The sequence below is a fragment of the Sceloporus undulatus genome, chromosome 9 (genome assembly GCF_019175285.1).
Source record: "Sceloporus undulatus isolate JIND9_A2432 ecotype Alabama chromosome 9, SceUnd_v1.1, whole genome shotgun sequence".
In the NCBI taxonomy this organism is placed as follows: Eukaryota; Metazoa; Chordata; class Lepidosauria; order Squamata; family Phrynosomatidae; genus Sceloporus; species Sceloporus undulatus.
Window position 1 is genome coordinate 30,803,823 of NC_056530.1, and position 27,760 is coordinate 30,831,582.

General features: G+C 45.4%; 2 protein-coding genes across 2 annotated transcripts; one reads left to right on the forward strand and one right to left on the reverse strand.

The window, feature by feature from the left end:
* Positions 1 to 23: 23 nt before the first annotated feature.
* MINDY1 (MINDY lysine 48 deubiquitinase 1) lies at positions 24 to 13,129 on the reverse strand. The gene is made up of 10 exons (XM_042441141.1): positions 12,908 to 13,129; positions 7,817 to 10,030; positions 6,967 to 7,024; positions 6,394 to 6,458; positions 5,944 to 6,102; positions 4,951 to 5,053; positions 4,346 to 4,488; positions 3,605 to 3,796; positions 3,219 to 3,356; positions 24 to 2,045 (listed from the first exon to the last, which is right to left on the reverse strand). Exons 2-10 carry the CDS (start codon positions 8,366 to 8,368, stop codon positions 1,965 to 1,967), a joined length of 1,491 nt encoding a protein of 496 aa, XP_042297075.1. The 5' UTR covers positions 8,369 to 10,030; positions 12,908 to 13,129; the 3' UTR covers positions 24 to 1,964.
* Positions 13,130 to 13,194: 65 nt separating this feature from the next.
* Positions 13,195 to 27,575, forward strand: PRUNE1 (prune exopolyphosphatase 1). The gene is made up of 8 exons (XM_042441142.1): positions 13,195 to 13,333; positions 15,276 to 15,380; positions 15,458 to 15,663; positions 16,014 to 16,198; positions 17,388 to 17,546; positions 17,964 to 18,058; positions 18,554 to 18,712; positions 26,245 to 27,575. Exons 1-8 carry the CDS (start codon positions 13,295 to 13,297, stop codon positions 26,716 to 26,718), a joined length of 1,422 nt encoding a protein of 473 aa, XP_042297076.1. The 5' UTR covers positions 13,195 to 13,294; the 3' UTR covers positions 26,719 to 27,575.
* The last annotated feature ends 185 nt before the right edge of the window (positions 27,576 to 27,760 follow it).

Here is a 27,760-nt window from a genome sequence, read left to right on the forward strand (position 1 = left end):
CCAGGCGCACGACTTTTCTTTCCGAAGTATCGTTTTATTCGAGTGTAAACTTGCGCGGATTTCATTAGTCCAACCCCAAATACATGATTAATCCGTTTAAAATGTCATTAAATAGATGGCAGCCCCAGAGTAGAGCACTGTTCCTCAATTCAATGGCAGTATCCTGGCGACGCGACCCACGTTTCATTTACCTTATTCATGAATTTTATCTTAATAATGAATTATAAAGAAACGGTTAAAGCTTATTTTCCGTACTGATTTTAAACCTTTGTATTGATCACTTCGCGCCTTGCCATCTCTTTTCGCGGCAAGCTGTGCGATAGATCCTCTATTTCTATGGCCTGCTCCAAATCACCATTACAGTGATTTCCGAGCTTAATTTCATCTTGATTTCCAACAGCCGCAGAATATGTTTGGAAGCGTTTCATTATGGCCAGCAATTGAGAGCTTCCTTGCGATGGTTTAGTCGGAATTGATTAGTTGGAAAAGTTTTCCATTGCAAATGTGCAAAGTTTATTTTTCCGTTTTGGTGTGGCAAAACTCTCCAAATTTTAAGGTTTGGGATCCCTACATTTGTTCCCATGGTTGTTGCTCCATGCTAGTTTCCCCCCAGTTTTCAGACAGTGTTGGATTGCAACTCTCATAGTCTCTGTTGGCCAATGAAGAGCAATGGGATTTGCAGTCCAGACACCTCTGCAAAGTGCAAATTCAACTGTCTCACTCTCATTGTTTTCCTATGCAAAGCAACATAATCATTTACAAGTCGGACAGAATTAGCGTTGCAGTTTCTTCCCTCGTGAGATTTAGCTTCTCTTTCCCTTCTCTTTCCCTCCCATGTTGGATCATGTCCCTGTGAATCGGAAAACCTTAGTACTTTTTGCCACTGCGGACGCTTTGTCCGCCGCTGAGTCCAGTGCGACTTAATCCAGGAGGGGAACACCATCCGTCTGCAAATGAACCGTGCCTCCCATCAGTCATGGCATGGTCTAAGGCGGATGGGAAATGGAGTCCAAAGACTTCTGGGAGCAGATTTTTGGAGAGTTGCTTGTTAGGGATTGCAACTCCCAGCGTCTCTTCGTCTTGCTCTCACTCCCCAAAGCTGCTGGCTGTGTGGATACTGGAACTGTAGTTCGTAAAAGTAACTTGCTCAAACTTGGTCTGGGAAGGAACATGGTTTCTGCAACCTGCATTTAATCTGAGCGGTTGCAGCTGTCCAAGGTTTAAGGAGGCACCAGAGATGGGACCTGGAACTTCTGCATACAAATTGGATACTTTCCCATTATTATTTATCATCATCATTATTATTATGCACCACAGAATGGCGCATCACAAAGCATTTAACCCCAAGATGCTCAACGGCTATAGCGGAAGATGTACAGAGACCCAACATCTTTACAGACCTCCTGTTAAAGCTGCAAATACACCCAAATTGCACGTAAACCCAACATTTCTGAATCTCCAAAGAAGGCCTTTTTGGTTGCACAGAGGCTTGGAAAAGTTACTTATTTTGGACTACAGTTCCTGGAATCCCGCAACAGTCTAATAAATTTCCAAGGGCTCTGGATAGGATATGTTCTCTCCGTTTGCGCCAAAGTCCCTATAAGATGTGGCCAAAAAGTGATACGACCCCCCCCCCATTTTTCGTCTTTCCCCCCCATACGGAGGAAGGATAAAATACCCACATAAAGGGGAATTGTAAAATAATCACAAAAAAGAGAGGTCTTAAAAAATAACCACACGCTGGAGGTTAAATAGGCCGGGAGGGAGAAGAGAATTAGAAACACCGAGAAAGAGGTTTGCTGCTATCCAAAGGTTAACTTAGCTTCGAAATTTTGGTTTCAGCCTTTGCGCGGAGGAGACCACTGAGAATAACAGTCTTCCAAATGCATAACAGGATGGGAAGTTCGGTCTTCTCCGAAATTTCGGAGGTTGAGAAACACATGGACCGCCTTTCAAGGTTGGCGTTATAAGAGAATGCAGTCGGAATCCTGCTTTTGGCGCTGCCTGCGCTCTCCGGCGGGTCGGGTCGGTGGTGGGCTCCTTCCCTAAAAATACGGGAGAAGAGAGAGGGAAAAAGGGAATGAGAAAGCAGAGAAAGGAAGAGAATAGAAGACAGTGTGGATCTTTCTTCAAAGTGCAGGTAGATGCATTGCATTACACACATCGGGCAAACACTTCATGGAAATGTAGTTGCACATACATCCACATTGTGCACTGTAGTTGCACAGTGGCACCCAATCTGCATTGTGCAATGTTGCTATTTTCAGGAATCTCTCATTGAGCAGCCATCCTAAATTCCCAGCAAAGCTAGTTACAGGTTGAGTTTCCCTTAATCTGGAATTGCGACATCCAAAATCCTCCCAAATTGTCCGCATGGGCGGCTGAGAGAGTGGCACCTTTGCTTTCTGGTGTTCCAAACTGAACAAACATTGGTTCATGCACAAACTTATAATGTTACCTTCAGGCTAGGTGCATAAGGTGTAGGGCAGTGATTCCCAAATTTTGGTCCTCCAGATGTTTTGGACTTCAGCTCCCCAAATTCCTGGCCAATCTGACTAGGGAGATGAAGTCCAAAACATTTGGAGGACCAAAGTTTGGGAAACACCAAGGAAACACAAATGAATTTAGTGCTTAGACTTGGGTCATATCTCCAAGATATCTTGTGGTTGTGTGCTTCAGATCCTTTATGGTGACCCTATTATAGTGTTTTCTTGGTAGGAATTGATCGGAAGGGGTTTGCCATTGCCATCCCATGAGGCTGAGAGTGTGTGACTTGGCAAAGGTCACTCATTGGGTTTCATGGCTGAGATGGGAATCAAACCCTGGTCTCCATAGTCCAACATTCAAACCACTATGCCATGCTGGCTTCCTATGTCTTATTATGCGCATGGAAATATTCCACAATCCGAGAGGGGAAAATCAAAAGTCCAAAACACTTCCGGTCCCAAACATTTCAAATAAGGGAGACTCAACCTATATGCTGTTTTGGAAAACAGCAGCCAATGGGGAAATAATAACTGCAAAAATAGCTTTTTAGAGGGCACAATTGACCCACAGGCAACATTTCTGGCCCACTCATTACATACCACCGATTCAACCATTGATCTCATTGGATTTCGGTGTCTTCCGCATCCCCTCCCCAAACCCCGGTAAGAAAGATGGAGGAACATCGACCATACTAGGTTGGGAGGGAAGGGGCCGAGATCACCTTGCCGTACCTGCGCTTGGGGGACCGGACGCGGCAGCGGAGGCTGCTGCTGCTGGTATTCCTCCTGTTGCAATTGCTGGGCAAGTTCTAGGTCGCTCAATGGGGTTCCTCCTTGTTGCTGCTGGAGGGACAAGGCAATCATGTAGTCCTGCGGGGAGAACAATGGAGCATGTATGAGACATTCGGGGTAGTCTGGATTTCAAGATACCGCATTATAGCCGCAACAGGGGAACCTTGCAGAAGAGAACTAGTGGACTGGGACTTGACTACATGGCCATATAGACCACTTTCCCGAACCCTCTTCTCCGAACTCAAATGCTTGTCCAAACAGACCACCTTCCCAAACCTTCTTCTCCGAACTCAAATGCCTGGAGGGCTTTGGGGCTCTCCGTTTACCTGGTCCACCTGCCTCTGGTTGGGGTGCTGCTCCGGAGGAGACCCCCCGGCCGCCTCTTTGCCCAAAGCGTGGCTGAGGTGGAACTGGGCATCGCAAAAGCAACCGTCTCCGTCCACATTGTGCAAACTCTCCCAGGCGACTTGCTCCTCGTGGAGAAACCCTTGGTCTGTGACCAGGAGGTACAGGTGGCTCTGGAGGGGTTAGTGGACAATAATAAAAAGGGTTGGTCAGCGGTGAGGCAAGGTAAGTCAGCTACTTTTGTTTAGGATGGCATGGAAACCTTCCATTTTTTCAGCTTTGCAAGAACAAATCATTTCCAACGTGTTTCACTTTTGCAATTTTTCCCTATGGGACCAGCTCCCCTGCTTTACAGCCGTCTCAATTTATCCGGAAATGCAAGGTTAACATAAATTGAGACCTGCCTCCGTAAAACTGCGTCAGCCCTACACACTCACAGATCCTTTATCCGCGGGTTTAACTTTCCACAGCTTGAAAATATTCCAAAGATATATCAATTCCAAAAGGGAATATAACATAAGGGACACCATTTTACAATGCCATTGTATATGACGGGACATGAGCATCCATGGATTTTGGTAACCATAGGAGGGTCCTGGAACCAAACCCCAACGAATACCAAGGGCCCACTGTAGGTATTCAGCGTTATCACACTTAGCGTGATCCGTATTCATTACATCCGCATTAGATTATTTAAACACACATCCCCATATTAATCCCACCTGGTTTTTGATCATGGTGCTGAAGTGGTTGTTTCGGAAAAAGACGCTCAGCTCTCCTTCTTTGACCGTGGATGTGAGCTCGCAAAGGCCATGGTAAGTCAGCTGGGAGGCTGTGGACTCCAGAAACTGTTCCGCGATCAAACCTTGTTGGGGATGATGGTGAGATGATAATAATGATGATGATAATAATAATAATTATTATTTATTTATTTATACCCCGCCTCTCCAATAAGATCAAGGCAGAGATTCCACTATAAAACGGATTCCAGAGTTTCAAAGAATGAGCGAACACATAAAGAATAGGGTCTTAAACCATCATCAACCTCATAAATAGTAGAGTTTTAAACAAAGAGGAACTACATCAAGGCACAGAAAGAGGCAGTGAACATATAGGAACAGTCAGGGTCTTCTCTTTTCTCATTAAGTGAACGGAGAAAGAGATGCCATACAGCTAGTTTTGGAATTAATGTTTGCGTTACCCGTTCAACTTCGTTGTGATTTGTCATCTTGTCTTTTTGTCTTGCTTCGTGGTTGTTTTTCAAAACTAAAAGGGGGGAAATTGTTCGCTATAAAATGGATCTGAAAATGAAGCGGACTTGCTTTACCTTCGGTCACCAGATTGGGATCGCTGGAGTGTTTCCAGGTGATGATCTTCTCCACCAACTGGTTGTAACTCAACTTCCCGACGGCCTGAGCCACCTCCGGCGTCTGCGGCAGAGAGACAAAGAGGTTCCAAAACGGAGATTATAGGAGCCGTAAATGTGCTCTTTTAGCTTCAGTCCACACATTTTAAATTCTCAGTAGTCTTGGAAGGGCAGTCATGAAGGGACTAAGAGCTTCAAATGTGAAGACATTACCACTGAATACTAAAAGTCAGGATGGTCCAAGGCCATTGCGTTTCCGATTTCAGTGCATAAATCATAAAATCATAGGATTATAGAGTTGGAAGAGACCTCAAGAGCCATCCAGTCCAACCCCATTCTGCCATGCAGGAATTCAAAACCAAAGCATCCCCAACAACTCATTTGAAATGTGGAGAAAAGGTTTCTGGATACCATAGATTTCCCCCAAAAAACCCTGCAAATGAATGGATCCAAGGAAAAACCAAGCCTGAATTTTTCCTAGAAACCTAATTTCCTAAATGGAGGCTATTGGACTGTGGATCATGAGAAAACGTGACCCATTAGAAAACAAAATAATGCTGAGCAAAAGTGGAAAGCAGTAGGAAAAGAGAAGAGAGTGCATTACAGGTAGATAGACTCCATCAAGGAAGCCCTGGTCCTGAGTTTACAAGACCTGATCAGGGCAATAATAATAATAATAATAATAATAATAATAATAATAATAATAATAATAATAATAATAATAATAATTATTATTATTATTATTATTTATATCCCACCTCTCCCAAAAGGACCAAGGCGGGTGACAACACCAAAATATACCATAAAAAACAAAATACATATTTAATTAAAATGTACACAATCTCCTTATTCCTATGGATGACCAGGGATCTTGGAGGTTATCTTATCACGGAGTCACCAGAAATTGAAACTGTGACTTGACATTCAAAGGTCTGGAAGGTGGGGAGGTCTCACCTGTGGGTCCACCAGCCATCCATGATAAAGGGGGATGTTGAGGAGATCGAAGACAATGCATTCAGGGGTATATTCGAAATCGGAGACCCCTGTGAACCTGACGTTGACATCCAGCCCTGTGGAGAGTTTGGGCAGGACCATCATGGCATCGTTCACGTTCTGTCCATAAAGCAGAGACAGAGAGGAGAAAGGCATGTTGCAATGTCTGTATCGCTACAGGTTGAGTCTCCCTTATCTGATATAGGCTGCCGCTGGACCTGGAAGCTCAAATCAGTCCCCAAAGTTTGATCATATCCGGGAGGTGTTAAAGCAAAGAAAGCAGGAAAAGCTAGACAAATGGGGCCAAACGGCTGTTTATGGGTTGGTGGCCCGTTTGTACTGGTGGCCTAATGGAGTCCAGGGAGTTCGGATAAAGGCCCAGACTATGAAAATAGACAGGATTAAGCTCACCTGTTGGAAGTTCAACTGCAGAGCCTCCGACTGTTGTTGGGGATTGATGGATAAGATGCAGTCGCCTGAAGGAGAGAGAAGAAGAGAGGCTGATCTTTCGCTAGAAATAGTCAGGGTGGCTTAAAATCAGAATACAGTGAACCCTCAGTATCCGCTGGAGTTTGGTTCCAGGGCCCATCGTGGATAACAAAATCCATGGATGCTCAAGTCCTATGAAATACAATGACATATAATAATAACTTCAACTTATTTCAAAATATTAGGTATACCATTATCTATGCGCAAGAGTCCCATGCGTTTTGGACAAGGGAAACTCAACCTGAGTCCCAGTTCTGGGAAAAGAGCAGAATACCAATTAATATAATATGATAATAACCTGTACCCTGTAATAAATTGATGTAGAAGAGGAGCTAGTTAGTGCTTGGCTAGCTGGGCAAAGAGTTGGCTCCAACAACTAGATATAGAAGGACCCAGGGAGGAAATAATTCAGGAGTGGCCAAGAAATAGAGAAAGGTTATATTCAATATTCCAAAAATGTCCGTTAATATCTCCGAGAGCAATGCTATAACGTACCCAAGTGAGCCATCAGTTCGTCGGATGTTATCACTTCTTTTTGGGGAGGCAGCTTGACCTAGAAGCAAAAAGAGAAGACATTTGGGAGGACCTGAGGCTCAGAAAATTACATCTTATGGCAACCCTAAGGCAATAAATGAATCTATCATGAGGTTTTCTTGGAAAATTTCTTCATCCTGTGGAATCCTGGGATTTATTGACAAGATCTTTAGCTTTCTCTGCCAAAGAGTGCCAGTGTCTCCCCAAACTCCAAATCCCAGGACTCTGTAGGATGCAGCTGTGGCAGTTAAAGTGGTACCAAACTGCAGTATTTCTACAGTGTGGATGCACCATTTGAGGGTTGCCACACTGCAGAATTAATACACGGCCTCAACTGCTGTGGCTCCATCCTATGGAATCCTGGGATTTGTAGTCCGTTGTGTCACCAGGGCTCTCTGACCAAGAAGGTGAAATCACTCACAAAACGGCCAATCCCAAAGTCCCACTAAACACTTAAGGTTGTGTCCGACTGCATTAGTTCTGTAATATACATGCACCCTTAGCTACTATTAAAAGTAATTTCAATTCCATTCATGTTACAAAGCTCTGGGCTTAGGATGCCTCTTTAAGGCGGCAAGAGGTGTGTGCGTCACCTCCGTTTTTCTGACTATCCCTTAGCACAGTGTTTCTCGAACTTTGGTCCTCCAGATGTTTTGGACTTCAGCTCCCAAAAACCCTGGTCGGTTGGGCCAACCATCAGGCATTCTGGGAGCTGGAGTCCAAAACATCTGGAGGACCAAAGTTTGGGAAACACTACCATTCAGAGACAAACTGCTGCCAGACCTGGAGGCTCCGTTCCCCTTCCGCTTACCTTCCACTGCAAAAACAAGATGTTCATGATGGCCAGGAGTGGGCAGGGACCGTTCTCGCTCTGGGTGATGACCGGCGTCCTCTCGCCTTTCCAGCTGATCCACTTCACGCAATAGAAGTCGGGCGGCTGGGGTTGGTTGGACGGAGACGTCCGAGGTTTGGCGGCCATCTCCTCCTCAGCCACTTCTTCGGAAGGGTTGGCGTCAGAACCCACCGACAAAGGGGTTGCACCTTGCGGTGGGGTATCTCCTCCTGGCAACTCAATATTCCCCTGGCAATCTGACTCTTTGGACATCGCCAGTTTTCCAAATTTGTCATCCAGTCCCTCGTCTTCTTTTAAATCACTTCCTTTGATCTTCTCCTCGCCAGATAGGACTCCGGGTATCACTGGCTTCTGCCCATTTATCACAGGGGTATCTCCTGTTGTCATCTCTTGTCCGAACCCGACGCCAGTGACCTCTGTCTCTCGGTCCTGGATTTTTTGGCCCATTTCCCCTCCGGCTGATTCATTCTCTGGCTTCCCTTGTCCTTCGGGTGACTCTTTGGGCTCCATTCAGGGCACCCTGTTCCTGCAGAGCGTGCCCCGATAATCTCCTGGATATCTTCTGTTTTGACTCTTTTAACCCTATACGAGAGATCCCAAGGAAACCTCACCGTTTGCTTTCTGATGAACTCTGAATGTCCTTGTTTGACTTTGATTCCCGTGCAAAAGATCCTTAAAAAACCTCTCTGTTTGCTTTCTGATGAACTTTGAATCTCCTGCTTATCCTATGCCTTTGACTCTTTTATTCCTGTACAAGAGATCCCAAAGAAACCTCTCCGTTTGCTTTCTGATGAACTCTGAATCTCCTGGTTTATGTATGAGAAGTCCTAAAAAACCTTCTCCATTTGCTTTCTGATATTTTTTGAATCTCCAGGTTATCTATCCTTTGGATTGACTTTTATTCCCATATCAGAGATCCCCAAAAGACCTCTCCGTTTGCTTTCCGATGAACTCTGAATCTTCTGGTTATCTCCTGCTTTAACTCTTTTTTTTTTGCATGAGAGACCCTAGAAAATCCTCTCTGTTTGTTTTCCGATGAACTCCGAATCTCCTGGCTATTTTCTGGTTTTACTCTTTTACTCCCTAAAGAAACCTCTCCTTTTGCTTTCTGCTGAACTTTATGAATTCGTCTTCCGCTTTTCCCGATTTCTGCTTCTCTGGCGGAAAATGGACGCCAGGGTTTTGCCAAGGGAAAACTCGCAACCCTCTCCGTTTGCAAAGGCCTCTCCAAACTTAGCGTCTCCGGTTCCTGCAAAATAAAATCCAGTGCCTCTTGGATCCGATTCCAACCTTCTTCGCTACCAAACGACAGCAAAAAAACAAGCCTGGGTTTTATGGGGGAGAAATCAGATTCCTATATAATGGGGATAATGTTTCTCTTCCGAATTGAAAAAGCCACCCTTAGTGCATCGTAAGAGATTTTGTTACTGGTTTTAAAGAGGCATTTGTTTCGGTTAGGCACTGCTGAGAAAACTGGAAGCAAATAATAAAACACAAGGTTGCTCCCGAGCAAAAAAATTGTTTAAAAAAGGGTCTTTTTAAAATAAAAATCCTAAGCAAGTCCCTTGTCTCTCGCTTGCGGCTTCTTTCGAGGATCAGGTAGCAATTGATTCTGCCGACTCTTCTGCGTTTTATCCTCTAAATGCAATTCTTTAACGTCCACGAAATCTGATCCGCGGAGATAGACGCCGGGTAACTATCGTCCGAGGGAAAAAAGGAAAGAGAGATTTTTTCCTCCCTTTTTTTCTAGAAAAGAATATAAAAATAATTACTTTAAAAAAAACCTCGTCTCCTATCTTTAAAAGAAAGTCGGTTTAAAAAATAGGTTAAAAATGCAAAGCTTGGTTGCTGTTTTTTTTGCTCTATAGATAAATCTCTTTATTTAAAGCTCTTTTTAAACAAACGCACAAACAAACGCAAAACCGGTACGGATCGCCGTGTTAATTTTCTTCTTCTTTCTTCTTCACTGTGTCTCCTTGATCGGAAAACGTGGTTCTTTCCGGCCTTGAGGTTTTACAGAGGCCTGTCCCTAACTTGCGTCGGTTCTGGGTTCCAGTCCTATGCCTTTCCGCATGCTGCTTTTCCTCGCTTTTTAAAAACGGATCCGGCGAGGCACTTGCAAGGCCAGCTTGTCCTGGTAGTGGATTTTTAGATCAAGTGGGTGACAGATTCCTGAGAAAAGAGAGAAATAAATGGTGACATTTGAGACCTGCCTGGTATTAAATTATCTTTATTTATTACCAAACCTAAACACGCTTTCCACAAAAAGGAATGCTCTGGCGCCACAACAAACTACACTTGTCCCTCCGTATTCACTAGGGTTAGGGGCACAAAACCTTATGGAAAAACCGCAAATAACAAAAACGCCTTGTTTTTCCCTGAGAGGACACCTATCTAGGAATCTCTAGGTCTTCCAGGGCAACTCTGTGGTCAACTTCCGACAGACACTGATCATAGGACTGCACTGGAGGAGCTACAAGGGCCTAGTAGAGTCTTCTCTCTAGGAATCTCTAGGTCCTCCAGGGCAACTCTGTGGTCAATGTCCCACAGACACTGACCATAGAACTGCGCTGGAGGAGCTACAAAGGCCTAGTAGAGTCTTTTCTCTAGGAATCTCTAGGTCCTCCAGGGCAACTCTGTGGCCAACGTCCGACAGACACTGATCATAGAACTGCACTGGAGGAGCTACAAAGGCCTAGTAGAGTATCCTCTCTAGGAATCTTTAGGTCCTCCAGGGCAACTCTGTGGCCAACATCCGATAGACACTGACCATAGAACTGCACTGGAGGAGCTACAAAGGCCTAGTAGAGTATCTAGGAATCTTAGGTCCCAGGGCAACTCTGTGGCCAACGTCCGACAGACACCATAGAACTCTGCGCCGGGAGGAGCTACAAAGGCTTAGTAGAGTACCTCTCTAGGAATCTTTAGGTCCTCCAGGGCAACTCTGTGGCCAGCGTCTGACAGACACTGATCATAGAACTGCGCCGGAGGAGCTACAAAGGCTTAGTAGAGTATCCTCTAGGAATCTTTAGGTCCTCCAGGGCAACTCTGTGGCCAGCGTCTGACAGACACTGATCATAGAACTGGCGCGGAGGAGCTACAAAGGCCTAGTAAGTACCTCTCTAGGAATCTTTAGGTCCTCCAGGGCAACTCTGTGGCCAGCGCCGACAGACACTGATCATAGAACTGTGCTGGAGGAGCAACAAAGGCCTAGTAGGGTATCCTCTCTAGGAATCTTTAGGTCCTCCAGGGCAACTCGTGGCCAGCGTCCGACAGACACTGATCATAGAACTGTGCTGGAGGAGCTACAAAGGCTAGTAGAGTATCCTCCTAGGAATCTTTAGGTCCTCCAGGGCAACTCTGTGGCCAGCGTCGACAGACCACTGATCATAGAACTGGTGCTGGAGGAGCTACAAAGGCAGTAGAGTCTTCTCTCTAGGAATCTCTAGGTCCTCCAGGGCAACTCTGTGGTCACCTCCGACAGATACTGACCAGAGAACTGCGCTGGAGGAGCTATAAAGGCCTAGTAGAGTATCCTCTCTAGGAATCTTTAGGTCTTTCAGCGCGACTTTTAGTTAAAGGTGACCATAGAGTTGCACTGAAGGACCTAGATATTCTTAGAAGGACATATTAATCAAATCCATGAATAATCAAAGCCGCAAATATGGAGGGATGCCATGGCAGCTAAAGTGGTTTCAAAGTGGATTATTTCTCCAGTGTGGATGCATCCTGAGGCTAACCCCAAAGTCACCCAGTGAGCTTCGAAGCTTGGCAGGGACTTGAACCTGGTTCTTTCAGATCCCAATGCAACACCCTAATGGCGCACTAAATCCAAGCTTTTCTTTCTTACACATTAAGATATAAGATGAGCTTCCCTGGAGCATCCAAGGAGTAGCAGACCTTAAACCGACCTGTTCAGCTGGATTTGCTTGTTTTGCAAGTTAATTCACACTCAACCGGCCTCGCCATGCGCTGCGTAGGCTGCATCCGCACTGCAGGAATGCTCCAGTTTGACACCACTTTCACTGCCATGGGTTTATCCTATGCCATTCTGAGATCTGTCGTTTTATGAGTTATTTAGCTTTCTCTATCAGAGCCACGTTAAAACTACAATTCACCGAATTCCCCAAATCAGTAAAGAGAGAAATGTTTGTATGTCACCAGACCTTTGCAATATTTAATTTTTCCAGTTGCATACTGGCTTTCCAGCATTGGTTTTGGAAAACCAGTATGCAACTGGAAAAAATAATTCGGTTTGAGACAGCTTTCAATGCCTTGGCTCAATGCTAGAGGATTCTGGGATCTGTAGTTCGGTGAGACATTGAGTCTTAACTGTCAGAGAGCTCTGGTGCCGCAATAAACTACAATTCCCATGATTTCCTAGATCATTCCTGCAGTGTGTTTTGGACCTTAAAAGCCTCAGAAAGTTGATGCTTCTAAGTGCTGCAAAATCCCCTTTGAATGCCGCTCCAAGAAGTGCAACAACACCCAAAATCCACAAAACCAGACACATCCAAAACCATGCAAAATGCAAAAGACACGTTCCAAGCTTTTTGGATACATGTTTCCAGTGACAGCAAACCACAACCCTTGGCTTTTTTGTGGGTCCTTGGATGTTATTTGTGGATTCTGGAAGTTGTTCCTTGCTTTGCTCCATGTTTCAAGTGGCAGCAAAACCCCAACCCTTTGCTTTTTTGTGGATTCTGGGTGTGATTGCACTTTGCTACAAAGCCAAAACCAGGCTTGACCCTTGGATAGTCCAGAAGGAAGAGGAGGTTTTGGGAGGAAATAAAGGAGCACCAAAAACAACAACAACAAAACAACACATAAACAAATAACCAACTTAAAAAACAAATACAGGGAAAGCTTTGCAAAAGGGGTTGGATTTAAAAGGGTGGCACTGTTTTTGCATCTTCATGCAAACACCACTGATCCAGATCTTCCTATTTTTGGGTCTTTAAATGATCCCCTTTAATGCAAAATAATAATAATAATAATAATAATAATAATAATAATAATAATAATAATAATAATAATATATGCTAATACCTTTCCCTCCATCTCTTTGCATTCCTAGCAGCTGTTCCTCTGAAAGTCTCTTAGTTCTGGTTTGGGACTAGTCCTCTTTTTTTGGCTGTTCCTCTTCTTTCCTCTTCCTGCACTCTTTCTTTCCTCCCTTCCCTTCTTCTTCTTTTTTTCCCTCTGCGAAGGAGAGGATCCAAGTAGAGAAAAGGAGGAAACAACACACACCTTTATTTTTCCTCCCTGCCAATTTGCTTCTTTGCTTTTTGCCACAGGGACATCTATGGGGCTGGATGGTTTATTGCATTGGAAAACATTGCAAACGTTATATATTTGCAAGGAGGAGATCCTTTCCTCTTCCTCTCTTCTCCTTTCTCTTTTGGGCCTGTCCTTCCTTCCTTCCTGGTTGCAGCCATGGAAAAGTTCCTGGGAGGCTGCAAGGCAAACCTTCAGGTATCTGGAAAAGGAGGGAAGGGATGGAGGAGAAAATGGGGTCCTCTATGTATCCAGCAAGACTTAATAGGCTCCATTTGGTAGTCCTTCCTTGCATGCATGTGTACATGTGTGCATGCATGCATGTGTGTGTATGCATGTGTATATAATATGTGTGCGCATATACATAAAACAAATAATGAGAGACAATGGCATTGCAATAGAACGGTTGCAGTCCTCATTGGCAATGCATTGAGCATGATATTCCAATCAAACTATTGCAATCCACACATTGACAATCATGTTCCGCTCAAACTGTTCAATCCACATTGACCAATGCATTGACCGCAGTATTCCAACGGAACAGCTGAAATCCACATTGACAATGCATTGACCACGATATTCCAATAGAATGGTTTCAATCTATATTGACCATGATATTCCAATCAGACTGTTGCAATCCTCATTGACAATGCATTGACAGTTATATCCCAAACTGTTGCAATCCACATTGAGTCCGATATTCCAATCAAACTATTGCAAATCAGTATTCCAGTAGAAAACATTGCAATCTGCATTGACAATGCATTGACCACAATATTCCAATAGAACAGTTGCAGGACTCATTGACAATGCATTGAGCGCGATGTTCCACTCAAACTGTTGCAATCCACATTGACAATGCATTGGCAATGATATTCCAAACTGTTGCTAAATCCACATTGCCAATGCATTGACCACGATTTCCCAATCGCACTGTCGCAATCCACATTGACAATGCATTGACCATGATATTCCAATATAAATGTTTCAATCCACATAGACAATGATACTCCAATTGAACGGTTGCACTCCACATTGGCAATGCATTGACAATTATGATTATTATTATCAAACTTTATTTATAAAGCGCTGTGGGTTTACAGTATTTGAACGAAAATACTGGAATATCCTTGCGCCCGTTTTGCAGACGGGAAGACCGAGGCCGTTTTTGAAGGAGACATGTTGTCGGAAGGCCTTCCCTCTGAAGCCAGAAAGGAGCAAGATGGATGGAGAGAAGTGTATTTGGGGCAAAGCTGGGCGCAAATGGACTGTAATAGCCCTCGGCTAATGTTTTGAGCGAGAAGAAAGAAAGACCGCCATGGCCTTTCTCACCCTCCGGCTCGCTTTTATCGCTGATGCGCGCTGCTTTGCAAAAGGGCAGCCGTTCCTCTAAGTGCCTTTTAGCACAAATGGCTCTCTTGTTTGATTAAAAGGAAGGGAAAAAACCCACAACCCTCTCTACTCCCTCTTTCCTTTGGCGTCTCGGCCATCTGCCGTGCGCCCGACCCAGTCACACATTGCCTGCTTTAAACCTGATTCTTTTAAAACCAGACCCACATCTGCAATTTATCAAGGGCTGGCTTATCTGCGGAGTATTTTGATAAATGGGTTTGGGCATTTTGCAGTAGCTGGGAAACCATGTTGGCCAGACAATTTGCAACGGAGGCAAGGAGTGAGCGCTTTCGAGGTCTCCATCTTGGTTTGCAAAATGGACTAAACCCAGAAAGCTATGGTGATCTATTTGGTCTTGCTTTATTTTGTAGAAGGAATTAAACTTGTATGTGAAGTCACTAGCAACAAAAAATCCACCAAAGAGTGATACCTTTATTGGCCAAACCGAAATGCACAATATACATCTTGCAAGCTTTCGAAGCCAGTGACGCTTCAAATGTGTATTGTGCATTTTGGTCGGCCAAATAAAGGTATAGCTGATCCTAAATTGGCAACCCTAATCCTGATGGGTCCCTCCATATCAGATATGTATCAGTTTACCACCAATACAACCTATAGAAGGGATGTGGCTCAGTTTTGAGCACCGTATGAGACCTGGGATTGCAACCAGTCCCAGCTTGGAAGAGGTTGATTCACTGCTGGGTTGAAGTTTTCACCTTTTTGTCTATCTTTTTGTCCTTTCGGATAGGAACACATCCAGAGGAACCGGGAGGTCCATGCGGTTCTGGGGAACGAGGCTTGCGACCTGGACTCCATGGTGTCCGCCTTAGCCCTGGCCTTCTTCTTGGCAAAGGTATTTATTTGTATCCCACCTCTCCCTATATTGGATATGGGCCCCGTGTTAATATCCTCTTTCTCTCTCCTCCACAGACCTCTCCGGAGTCGAAGGCCGCCTTCATCCCGGTCCTCAACATCCCGCGTTCGGACTTTCCGCTCCGTACGGAGAGCACCTTCCTCCTCAAGGCGCAGGGCATCCCTGAGAGCTCCCTCGTCTTCCGAGATGAGATTGACCTGCTTGCCCTCCATCAAGCAGGACGCCTTTCCTTGACGTTGGTGGACCACCATGTTCTGCCCAGGTAAGCCATGTTGCAGGGAAGATGCATGGAGGGTCGCTTATGGGAAAGAGACTATTCAAAGACATAGCCACGTTAGTTTGTAGTATCAATACGTAGAGAGATCTTGTAGCACCTTTGAAACTCAAAAAAATTGGCAGCATAAGGGTCCACTGTATTTTGGACAACAGCTCCCTTTGCCAGCATGGCCATTGTGGGGTTTGGGGCATTGTAATCCAAGATCTAAGTCCAATGGCTATTGCCAACCAAGTTGAATCGGATGGCGGTGAAGTCCATACGTCTGCAAGCTCCCTTGATTCCACACAGAGCATTGTGACCATTTTCTAAGGCCACTTCTTTGGTTGTTTCTGCAGCAGAGACGCAGCCCTGGAGGAGTCGGTGGTGGAAGTGCTTGACCACCGTCCCCTGGAACTGGAGCGCAGTCCTCCTTGCAAAGTGACCGCCGAGCTGGTGGGGTCTTGCGCCACGCTGGTGACGGAGCGGATCCTGCAGGGCCCGGCGCACGTCTTGGACAGACTGACGGCAGCCCTTTTGCACGGTGAGGGTGCCGACATGTGATAAGAAAACAAAAACCAGTAGCTGGTTGTAGTTGTTTACTCATACCAGGTTGTTTTGTGAGCCCTGTCAGACAGCGTTCCTCCAACCAGGTGTATTGCACTGCAACTCCCATCAGCCCTGGCCAACATCAGAGAATTATTTGGCCTCTTCTGTGCTTTAAAGGCATTGAGTGCGATTAATCTTTTTTTGGGTGGAAGGATAGAGTACAATGCCTTGGATGGATCCCAGGGCTGGGGAGTAGCAGTGATTTTGGGGTTACTCCTTGTCCTACTCCGGAGTAAGATATTTTTCTTAACATTACTCCTGTTCCTATTATACTCCTCAATAAAAAATAAAATAAATTAGACAGTGCAATATAATAAAATTGTTTTTTTGGTGTTTGCATGTACAATATAATAACAGGAATAAGGAGTATTGCTTCTGCAAAAACCTCTTACTCCTTTACTCCCTTTACTCCTTTACTCCCCAGCCTTGATAGATACTTTGGACTAAAACCAGGAGCAGATTCACTGTCTTTGGTATCAGAAGACAGTTGTTGTTGTTGATGATGATGATGTTTTTGATGTTATTATTAAGCTTTATTAAGCTTTGGACTAAAACCAGGAGCAGATTCACTGTCTTTGGCATCAGAAGACAGTTGTTGTTGTTGTTGTTGTTAAGCTTTATTCATAAAACACTGTCAGTCATTGACCTGGGGAGGAAAGTTTGTAGCTATGAAGCATCTTGGACCATTTCAGCTGGACTTTCGTGAGACAGCAAGCTTTGGAGTTATACAGAATTCTGAAGATGGGCTTCCTTTATAAATAGACCTCCATATGTTCTGGATTGCAGTACCCATTATTCTTTGCTGGCTCTTTGGGGCTGCTAGGAGTTGCAGTCTGAACAATATCTAGAGTGCCGTGGGAAGCTTGCAACTAAACTGGGAAGCTTGCAACTAAAAGTACAAAGGTGCTGTGTTGCACAGATATACTTTAAAGCGACTAAACCGGGATCCAGCAAAAGAACATTTCCAAACTCTCTTGGCTCTCTGCCTTTGGGATCAGAAAAAAGCAGCCCCAATTTCGAACCTGCAAGTGTAAATATTATTTTGGGCTGGGGCTGGGTTGTGTTTGTATGTACGCTATGTATGTTTATCAGCTTGCCGATCTGGTTCTTTGTTGGCTCAACAGGCACGATCGTCCTCGACTGTGTCAACATGGCTCCCGAAGCAGGAAAAGTGACCCCGAAGGACGTCCGTTACGCTTCCCTTTTGGAATCGCGGTTCCCCGATCTCCCTTCCAAGGATGCCATATTTGAGGCTCTTCAAAAGGCAAAGTTTGATGTTTCAGGTAATGAGGGCTCCGTGTCGCTTCAACGTTGGAGATCCTAGGATATGGAACGTGTGTTTTGATACACAAAACAGAGAGACTTTACTGGGTGTACTAACTGTACACAAGTCTGTGTTGCCAACATCAACAGGGTTTGGTGTCCTCCTAGTTCTTCTGCTTTTGGGTTGGGACACAAAACTGGGTCGTACCCAGCTTAAGGTGGCTCATAGGAAGGGCAATGCCACAGTCCCTCTCCATCCCAACTTTTAAGAGAATGATTGGAGATAGGAATGAGTAGGAAAAGAGACGACAAGTAGAAAGATGGAGGTAACCATGGTTTGTTGTCTTAACCATAGTTATAATGCATAGCACCTTATGAAACCATGGTTTACATTGTAGGCCAATGGCCTCTCTCATGTGCGTCTTCCACCTTCGCAGGGCTCACCACGGAGCAGATGCTACGGAAAGACCTGAAGGCCCTCTCTGGCAAAGGAACTGCCATTGCCATCAGCGCCATTTACGTGAATCTACCGGTGAGTCTGAGATGTGGGCAAGCTCCCGCTTTCCCTTGACGCCAATTTCCCGTTACGTTTTTAAAATGCCAGCAGTCAAAACCAAGAGTCGCACTGAAAGACATAGAGATTCCTAGAGAGGAACCCCCACTAGCCATTTGTAGCTCCTCTGGCGCAACTCTATGGTCAAGGTCTGGCAGATGTTGACCACCAAGTTGCACTGGAGGACCTAGAGATTCCTAGAGAGGTGTTCTTTCGGGTCTAAAAACATAGCGGTTTTGTTACTTGCTGTTTTCCCACATTCGTGGGGGTCCGGTGCCCCTAATCCCAGCGGATGTGGAGGGACAAGTGTACTTTGATAATTCAGTACAACGATCAATAACTGCAGGAAACCATTGACTCTGTTCAGAATCAAATGTTGTATACTGTATTCCTACCCAGCAATGATGCACATTTTGCACAAGTGCGTGCGAGCTGCTCCTGATCATTTCTCATGCTCCCGGTTTCTCTATCCAGGCCTTCCTGGAGCGTCCTGGTTTAGAAGAAGAACTGCGCGGTTTCTGCCAACTGAGAGGCTACGACATGCTGGTCGCCATGACCATCTCCTTCAATGAGCACAATGAACCATTCCGGCAGATGGCTGTTTACAGTGAATACGCAGATCTCTGGACAGCGGTGAGTTCATTCCTGGCGTAGTCTGAGAAAAGCGTCCTGAGCATTTCCTTATAAATCAGGAGATTGCGTTTGCTGGCATTTTTTGCAGCCACTTATTCAGGTGTGATTTGATCCTATAGGCTTCATATTTTTCCCCCTTTGAGGAGAGAGAGTACTGAAGTGGAAGAGCATCCCATTCTTTGCAGAAAGTCCCAATTCCAGGTCTCTGTTGTTCCTGAGCGCATTCAAGTCGAGTCCAACTTATGGTGAACCCTCTCTTGGGGTTCATTAATTTATTAATCTATTTATTATATTTATTTGTTTCCTTCGCTTACCCCAGAACTGGGAAAACTGCGTATGTTCAAACCCCATTTGTTTTAATGGGGGAGCGCTCTTGCGTGTGGCATGGCATGGCTGCAATAGGCGCATGTGCCATTATACCTCCTGCGGCTTAACCTTCCATGTAAGGTTAAAGCCACATATGGCGCGCCTGCGTATGGTGCAGGCGCACTGTATTACAATATTAAAACAGATAGTTATTAAAAGAATAATAAATTCTGGATCAGATCTATTCAAAGAAGATTTGCCCTTGCCTTCCTCTGAGGTGGAGAGAGTGTGACCTGGGGTTGGACTGGATGACCCTTGGGGTTTCTTCCGACTCTATGATTTTAACATCTGGCGATGGATGACGGCCGTGAAAGCCTTCAACTTCACAAACCCTGCTTCTCTTCAACTGGGGGTGCATTACTTCCTCTAGTCATGTGAACACCCTTCTTCCCTAGCCATAGCTGGGATGTTGTGGGAATGGGGTGGCACATGTGTGTATGTGTGTGTTGTTGCTTCCCCCCCCCCCCACAGCTCTCTCCATCCCTATCTCCTCCATGTGCCCAGGCAGCACCATCGTCGCTGTGGCTGATTTGCTATGCTCGGCCGAATGTTTACGCAGGCGCCTGTGCGCCGCCTGCCTGCCTTGTGAGCCCTCCATCCATCCATCCGTCGTCACTCATTAACCACGGTCAAAGGTTTCTGCCAGCGAGAGAGAGAGATCCGTCCGCTTACTAAACAGGGCTGGCTTGGGGAGGGGACAGAGGGATGGCCAGCGGCGGGAAGGAAGGGTCAAGAGATCAGAGTCACGGCAACTTTGGCTGGGCAACAGTGCTCTCCCACCCGCCTTAACAGGAGGAGAGGTAAGTGCAATCTCTGTGTGCCATGTCTTTCCCTACGCTCCCCGATTTGTAAGGGAGTGCTTTCACCTTTGCAAATGCCATCCCTACAATATTGCACAGTGACAAGCGGAGAGGTTTAAGGAATCCATTTTCTCCTCCCTCCCTATCTCTCCTTTCTTTTCAATTGCCAGTGGATGCGCTGCATGCACCTTTCTTTCTTTCTTTTGCAACAATGATCTCAATAGTAAATGCCATGCTGTCCCCTGGTAAATGTGATTGATCGATCGATTGATTTCTTTCAGGGATTCCTATCAAGGGTTTTTATCTCTCCCTTTCTCCTGCAATGAGATTCAAGGCGGGTTACGATAGTTTAGGAAGACGGTACTGGAACATTATAAATGCCATGCTCTTCCATAATAAATGCCATGCTCTTGCGTAGTGAATTTTATTTTAGTTTAGAAAGACAGGACTGAAATGCCATGCTCTTCCATAGTAAATGCCAATGTGATTGATTTATTTCCATCAAGGATTTTTATCCTGCCTTTTCTCCCACAATGGGATTTAAGGCGGGTTACAATAGTTTAGAAAGATAGAACTCAAACATATTATTATTATTATTATTATTATTATTATTATTATTATTCATGATCATCATCATCCCACTCTTTTCCCAGAACTGGGATGCAGAGCAGCTCAAGATATTAAATACCATTCTCTTCCATAGTAAATGCTATGCTCTTCCATAGCAAATGCCATGTTCTTCCATAGCAAATGCCATGCTCTTCCATAGTAATGCTGTGCTCTTCCATAGCAAATGCTGCACTCTTCCATAGTAAATGCTATGCTCTTCTGTAGTAAATCCCATGCTCTTCCATAGTAAATGTCATGCTCTTCCATAGCAAATGCTATGCTCTTCCATAGTAAATGTCATGCTCTTCCATAGCAAATGCTAAGCTGTTCCATAGTAAATGCCATGCCCTTCCATAGGTCTATGGGGCAAGTGTGCCTAGGATGAGAACTGAGCATTCTTTCTTTCAACGCACACATAATTTTCCTTTAAATCTGGATGTGTTTGTCAGAACGGGCTACAAAACCTGTCAGTCGGATAGGAGCCGGGGGAATTTCTCTCCCTTTCCCCCCTCCAAATCTTTTCCTGAGTCAAGCTTCCAGTCCTCAGCGTTGTCGCAGAGCTGTCTTTTTGTTTCTCGAAGGTGGGTTTCTGGGAAATGCTCCAGAATAAGAAAAGTGGAGAACGGTTGCAGGGTTGGAGGATGTCCGAACGATCTCTTTTGGGGAGGTTTTATGGAGAGGTGGGAAATGGGTGGGATACACTTTGCTCCTCCGGCATTGACACAGATTTTCCACTCCATGTTTTCCTTTCCTTCTTATCCTGCTTTTTATCTTCCTCCTTATCTCAGTGACAACCATGATTGAGTTTTCCGTCTTTCTATAGCGTCTTCGCTGGTCCCTGATAAGTACCGCACTGCATGGATTTTATGCGCTTTTCAGAAACCACACTTTCGATTCTGATTTTAGCAATCATCTTTCCCTTTCCTTTTCCTAGATCTTTATTAGTGTTCTTGGGGAAAGCCCAGTATAAAAACCCCATTTAGATCGGAAAGGATCCAGATACATCTGAGGAAGTAGGCTTAAGTCTCGGAAAGCTCATGCTGCCAACTTCTTTCTTTCAGTTAGTCTCAAAGGTGCTATCTCTCTACACACCATCTGGGCACGACATAAATATCAGGGTAACAGGTTTGAGTTGCAAATCCAAATGTATGTTTTCTTAGCAATAAATAGATTTATTTTCACTTGTAAGCAAACTTTGGGAAATGTTTCTCCAAGGATGTGAAGTCCAACGAATCTGGGAAAGCATCTTTTGTGTTAGCTGTGAGACAAACTCTCCAATTGATAAAAAATCATCATCGTTATCATTATTATAATAATTATTATTACTATTCCTACTACTACTGCTACTACTACTTTGGAATAACAAAGGAGAATAGAGAGAGGAAACCAACTAATTTCCGTTGGCATCCTAGCGTCCGACTGCCTGGGCTTTTTTTAAAGAGAGGACGAAACTTCTCCATTTACTTCTCTTGTAAAGATTTTGCTCTCTGCCTGCACTTCGCTGCGGAATACCAATGAGGAGGTTCCATTTGGCTTTATTTGTAACTGCGCCTGGTTGAACGGGGAGTAAGCCCACTCACTTGTCGCCTCCAGCGAGGCCTTTTCTTGGTGCCGGATGTGGGCACAGAGCCATCTTCGCTTCACCATCCTCGCAGGAGCTGCCTGCGTCGGCTGAGCTCAGCCTAGAACCATTCCTGTCACTTGGTTGTGGTTGTGGTTTCTCTGACGGGTTCGACGGCGTGTCGGTTGCAACGCAAGCCTTCTTCCAACCCTCGAGACGATTTGGAGAAGCTCCTTTCGGGTTTCTTCCTTGGCAGTTGGGTCGCAAGGATAGGGCTTTCTTAGTGATCGAACCACCGTTTTGGAGAGGGTTGCTCCAGAAATTGCACTTGTAATGCAAATGCAGCTTGTTACATGTTATTGGTTGTGTCTTTTTAAAATGTATCAGAGAGAACAGTTGTCCCTCCACATTTGTGACTTTAACTTTTATCTGAATTTTGATTATCCACAGATTTGATTAATATATTTTTCTTCCTAGGGATTCCTAGGTCCTCCAGACATCCGCCAGAGGTTGCGCTGGAAGGACTTAGAGATCCTTAGAAACAATGCTCAAGGCATTTGTAGATCATCCAGCGCAATTCTATGGTCAACGTGCGGCAGATGTTGACCACAGACTTGTGCAAGAATACTTAGATATTCCTAAAGAGGTGTCCCTCTTCCAATCTTGGCATCTCTGCCATCTTCTTCAGAGCTTGGAAATGTTCCTTTCTGGGGGGATGACAATGCCAAGCATCCCCAAGCCAGCCATGTTGGCGTTGGCATCCAAAAAAGGTACTTTTTCCAAGCTCTGGAGAGGACGAGGATGGCAGAGGTGTCATTGGCTATCCTGGCAGGGGATTCTGGGTGTTGCAGTCTCCAAAAGTCACTTTCCCAAGGTGCGGGTTAAGCAAAACTATATTGTCTTGATGACTTCTGTATCTCCTCAAGAAGACGGATATACAATACTCTTTTTTTCACCTCTTGCAACCAAGTGTCTTCAAAAAAGAATCACCTTCTTGGCTCAAGCTTGGGTTTTTTGCAACTTTCATAGTTTCTGGTTCTAATCCTGTCGCTCAGGCAAGGAAAACTGGTTTTTGGTGACCAAGTCCAGTTGTTCCTGGTAGTCCCAGTTATCAGATGAGAGTCTTGTTCTTCCACTTTTCGGGGTCAAGCTTCAGTCTTCTTGCAAGCTTCGGCCCTCTTTAATGCAATGCAACCCGAGCCAGGAATGTTTAAGGAAGAAAATGCAAAAGCACGGAGGAGAGCGTTGACCATTAAGAAGACAGAAATAATGACCTTGCATGATATACATAGATTTAAAAAACAAAGGCGTTTGGATAGTTAAAGATTTCCTGTACTTTGGCTCAGTCATTAACCAAAATGGAGACTGTAGTCCAGAAAGCAGAAGAAGACTAAGCAGCCACAAAAGAACTGGGTAAGATCCTCAAGTGCAAAGATAGATATCGTAATACTAAAGATACAATCATTTTATCCATGTTATTTCCATTTTCTGTGTATGGTTGTCAATGGCGGACAGTGAAGAAAGCAGACAGGAAGGGAATAATTTGAAATGGAAAAGAGAAACCATGGACTGCTAAAAAAACACCAATAAATGCTTTGCAGAGAAAATCAAGTCTGAGTTCTCCCTAGAAGCCAAGATGACTAAACTTATGCTGGTGCACTTTGGGCATATCATGGCATGACTCTTTGCAAAATCCTTCAATGCTTGACAGCATGATCCATTGGTTTGTGTGTTGGACTACAGCCCTGGAGACCAGGGTTTGGTTCTCAGATCAGTCCTGAAATCCTTTGCTTTGTTTTTATACATTAGGCTTAATCATTCTTAATGGCTGAAGTAGCATCTTTTAGATGCTTGAGTGTTGGAGACCAGGGTTCGATTCCCAGCTCAGCCCTGAAACCCACTGGGTGACTTGTGTAACTCACCCACTGTCAGCCTCAGGGGAAGGCAATGGCAAACCTTCTCTGAACAAACCTTGCCAAGGAAACCTCATATCGGGTCTTCCCTTGGGGTCACCATAAGTCGGAAATGGTTTGAACGTGCACAGCAACAAAGTAGAAGGCAGTAGGAAGAAGAAGGAGACTGCAATGGAGGTGGAATGACTCTGTCAAGGAAGCCACAGCTGCCCTGGGTTTGCAAGACCTGAGGTGGGCAAAGGATGCCCAGGAGTCTTGGAGACCTTTGCAAGATGGGAGGAGGTCAGAAGGTATCCAGGAGTTGAGGTCTCGCTGAGTTTGTAGGTTTTGAGAAGGGCAGAGGATGCTCACTTGTCTTGGAGGTCTCTCTTGAGTTTGCAAGACCGGAGCAGGTCAGAAGATGTCCAGGAGTCTTGGAGGTCTCTCTTGAGTTTGCAAGACTTGAAGAGGGCAGAGGTTGTCCAAATGTCTTGGAGGTCTCTCTAAGTTTGCAAAACTGGAGCAGGGCAGAAGATACCCAGGAGTCTTGGAGGTCTCTCTTGAGTTTGCAAGAACCTGAGGAGGGCAGAGGATGACCAGTACCCTTGGAGACCTTTCATTCGTACGATCACCATATGTCGAAGTTGACTTGATGGCAAGTACAATGATAATAGCAACAACTACTTGGACCATTCCTGCTTGGAAGGGCACACCAACCCAGACATGTTGGGTAGACAGTGGGTTCCCTTTTTAAAAAAGCATTCCACCACAACTTTTGCTGGAGCCTCACATGAGCCAAAGTAGAAGACCAGGGTGGCCACGAGGGGCTGAGTCATTTCTCATGGGGCTGCCCTCCTCCCCATTCACCACCGACTTCCGTCTTTCAGATAGAGAGCTAATAAAAGAAGAAAAGAAATGGCACATAAAGAGCTGCTTGAGCCGGTGGCGTGAAAGAGGACTTGGCAGGGAACGCTGTGTTCTTCGAGGGCGCCCTTTTCTGTGCAAATCAGAGGTGCCAATTTCCTCTTTGGTCCAGGTGGGTGGCAATGGGGCATGGCAGGGTGGGCAGGGGGCACAAGAGACCCTTTCTTGCATAGGTTTCGGAAGAGAGGGTCCCAGTCAAGGCATCCCTCCTTCTCTCTCCTTAAAATATTTGCACTTCTCTTAAGAAAGGACACACTTGGCCGCATTTGAGAACAGTCTTCCCTCCAACTCAGCTGACTGGGGAGGATGGGGACTGTGGTCTCAACCCACTTTTGAGCTAGAACCACAAACAGGCATCTGGAAGTGTGCAAAAGTAGGCAATCGTGGAGGGCAATTTCAACCCACGCCTTCACAACTGTCTCCCGAAGAGGCTGATGGATTTCCACTCCATCTGGCCAAACTCGGTGCTTTCATGGGGTTGGGGACATAAACATGTTCGCTCCATGCATCTGTGGAAGTCCACTGAGCCTATGAAAGCTTATGCTACAACTTTTCACTCTGTCAGCCTCAAAGGTGGTGCTTTGAGATCCCTTTGCATTCTTTTTATCCTGACAGGCTTTGAAAACGGGTTTGGTTTTTTTTTTCTTAAACTAACCAGATGTCCATCTTTGTTAGTGAACTTAGGTCTTTGGGAAATAGTTCTTGCTGATGTAACGTTTGCAAGGGGATGGTAGCAAAGGGACCGACGCAAAATGGGATGGATGTTCCTTGGGACACTGAATAGGGACTTGCGGGTGTGCACTGGCACTTTATCACCAGTGTGACCCATTACACATCTTTGCCACTGACTAACAGGGTCCCTTAGCCCCTCTGTGACGTAGCTAAGCATATGTAACATTGCACAATGGTAGAGAATTCTAGCCAATACAGTCAGCCCTTCATATCCATTGAAGCAGAGCAAACTTTGTTTTTGCCATGTTATATAAAGAGCGCCATCTAACTGTGTCATTGTATATACTGGGATTTGAGCATCCACAGATTTTGATATCCACGGGGGGGTCCTGGAACCAAACCCAAACAGATACCAAGGGACCACTGTAGTAATAATGATGATAATAATAATACCCCATTGTATTTAAGGGGACTTGACCATCCACGGATTTTGATATCCATGGGGTCCTGGAACCAAACACCAGCAGATACCAAGTGACTAATAATAGTCAGACCAGTAGCCAATGAAGCTGTTTTCAACAAGGGAGCGATGCGCTCCCTGTAATGTTTTATTTGCTTTGTCCATTGAGACAAAGACGGAGGCCTTTAGGTCCCTTCCTTCGAGGCTGTGAACCCCCTTGACCATTTGTATGTTCTTGTTTCTTCCAGGTGTGCCGAACCTTGGAGCACTCGACCGACCCGTCCCTCAGCCTTTCGCCACTCGAGAGCCCATACTCCACCGTCTGCGCATACCATCAGGGCAACACCACTGCTTCGCGCAAGAAGGTCCTCCCCATCGTCAAGGACTTCCTGAAGCATTGGGACCAGGGCCACCCTACCACTGTTGCCATGCAGCCTGAGGCCACAAGTGTGCGTCCCCAGCCGAGATTGGAAGCCAAAGGGTCCGAAAGCCGTCGCCCGGAGCCCGACGGGGCCCTGAAGGATCCCGCCAAGCCCCACCGTTTGGGGGACGACCTGGCAGACGACGACACCCCGCTGCCGCCAACCCCGATGAACAGCCTTGTGGACGAGTGCCCCCTTGACCGGGGTCTCCCCAAACTCTCGGCGGAGGCCGTCTTCGAGAGGTTCAACCGTATCGCGGCAGATCGTGCCTCTCCGGATGAGAGCCCTCAAAAGAAGTGAGGCTGAGCCAAAACTGGACTCCTCCAAATTCAGGGAAACTTTGGGTGTCTATGGCTGGGCGGGTGGGGATCAGGGCCGAAGCGACCCTTGCTTGGGAAAATTAATTGTACGGTACCTTTCTATACATGATTTCCTATATTACAGCTTAGGGGCTGAGAAGCAAGACTTGCCAACGGATTGCAATCTTGTCTGTCAGGGGTTCGAGACAGGCATACAGCAAAAGAAGTGCTGGTTGTGACACTGCCATGAACAGAAAGGAAAAACTGGAGGGAAGTGAATGGAAGCATCCCACTATTGCATTTACCTGAAATGGAGGGCGCACTCATGTGCCGCTCTATGGCAATCCAGGCACGGCGGTGCACCAAATACGCAACACTCCCAAAAGAGGCAACAAAAAGAAATGACCAAGTTCCTCGCCGTTGACTGTTATGGACATGGTTTCCTCTAGATATAAAATTATAAGGTTATACGAAGCATGGACCTTGGGATGCCCCTGAGTTTCTTTTGAGATGTTAGAGGGATGAGTGCTAGAAAATGGAGGAGAGGCAGGGGAGGGATTGCTTGAAAGACCCCTTTCCCTTTACTTTGGTTCCCAGGATTATGCCAAAGTAGATCCAAAACAAGAAGCCATCGCACCGAATTTATGGGACTGTTGTGAAAAATGCAATTCTAGAGAATCAAATTACTTTGCAATTTATTTTGTAAGATGGAGGAATCCACCTCAATGGCGCTTCCCATGCGTCCCTGGGTTCTTGTCCTCCTCCAGTTCAATGCCTGCTTGTATAGTATATATCCTAGAAGAGAGAGTGTTTGAAACTGATTAATCCCTTTTGAGTGAATAAAAGAAAGTCACCAACCGTGCTGTTTAAAGATATATGTTTTTTCCTAAGTTAGATTCCAGGTGTTCATTTCTGTACCAATTTGTTTCTCTCCTTGCCTTCGCAGGAATATGATTTTCTTGGTTTTCCCTATTGCAATGGTAACTCTTCTCCATCCTCACATTTCAATACGATGGCACAGACGATCGTGATTTTAGCGTTCA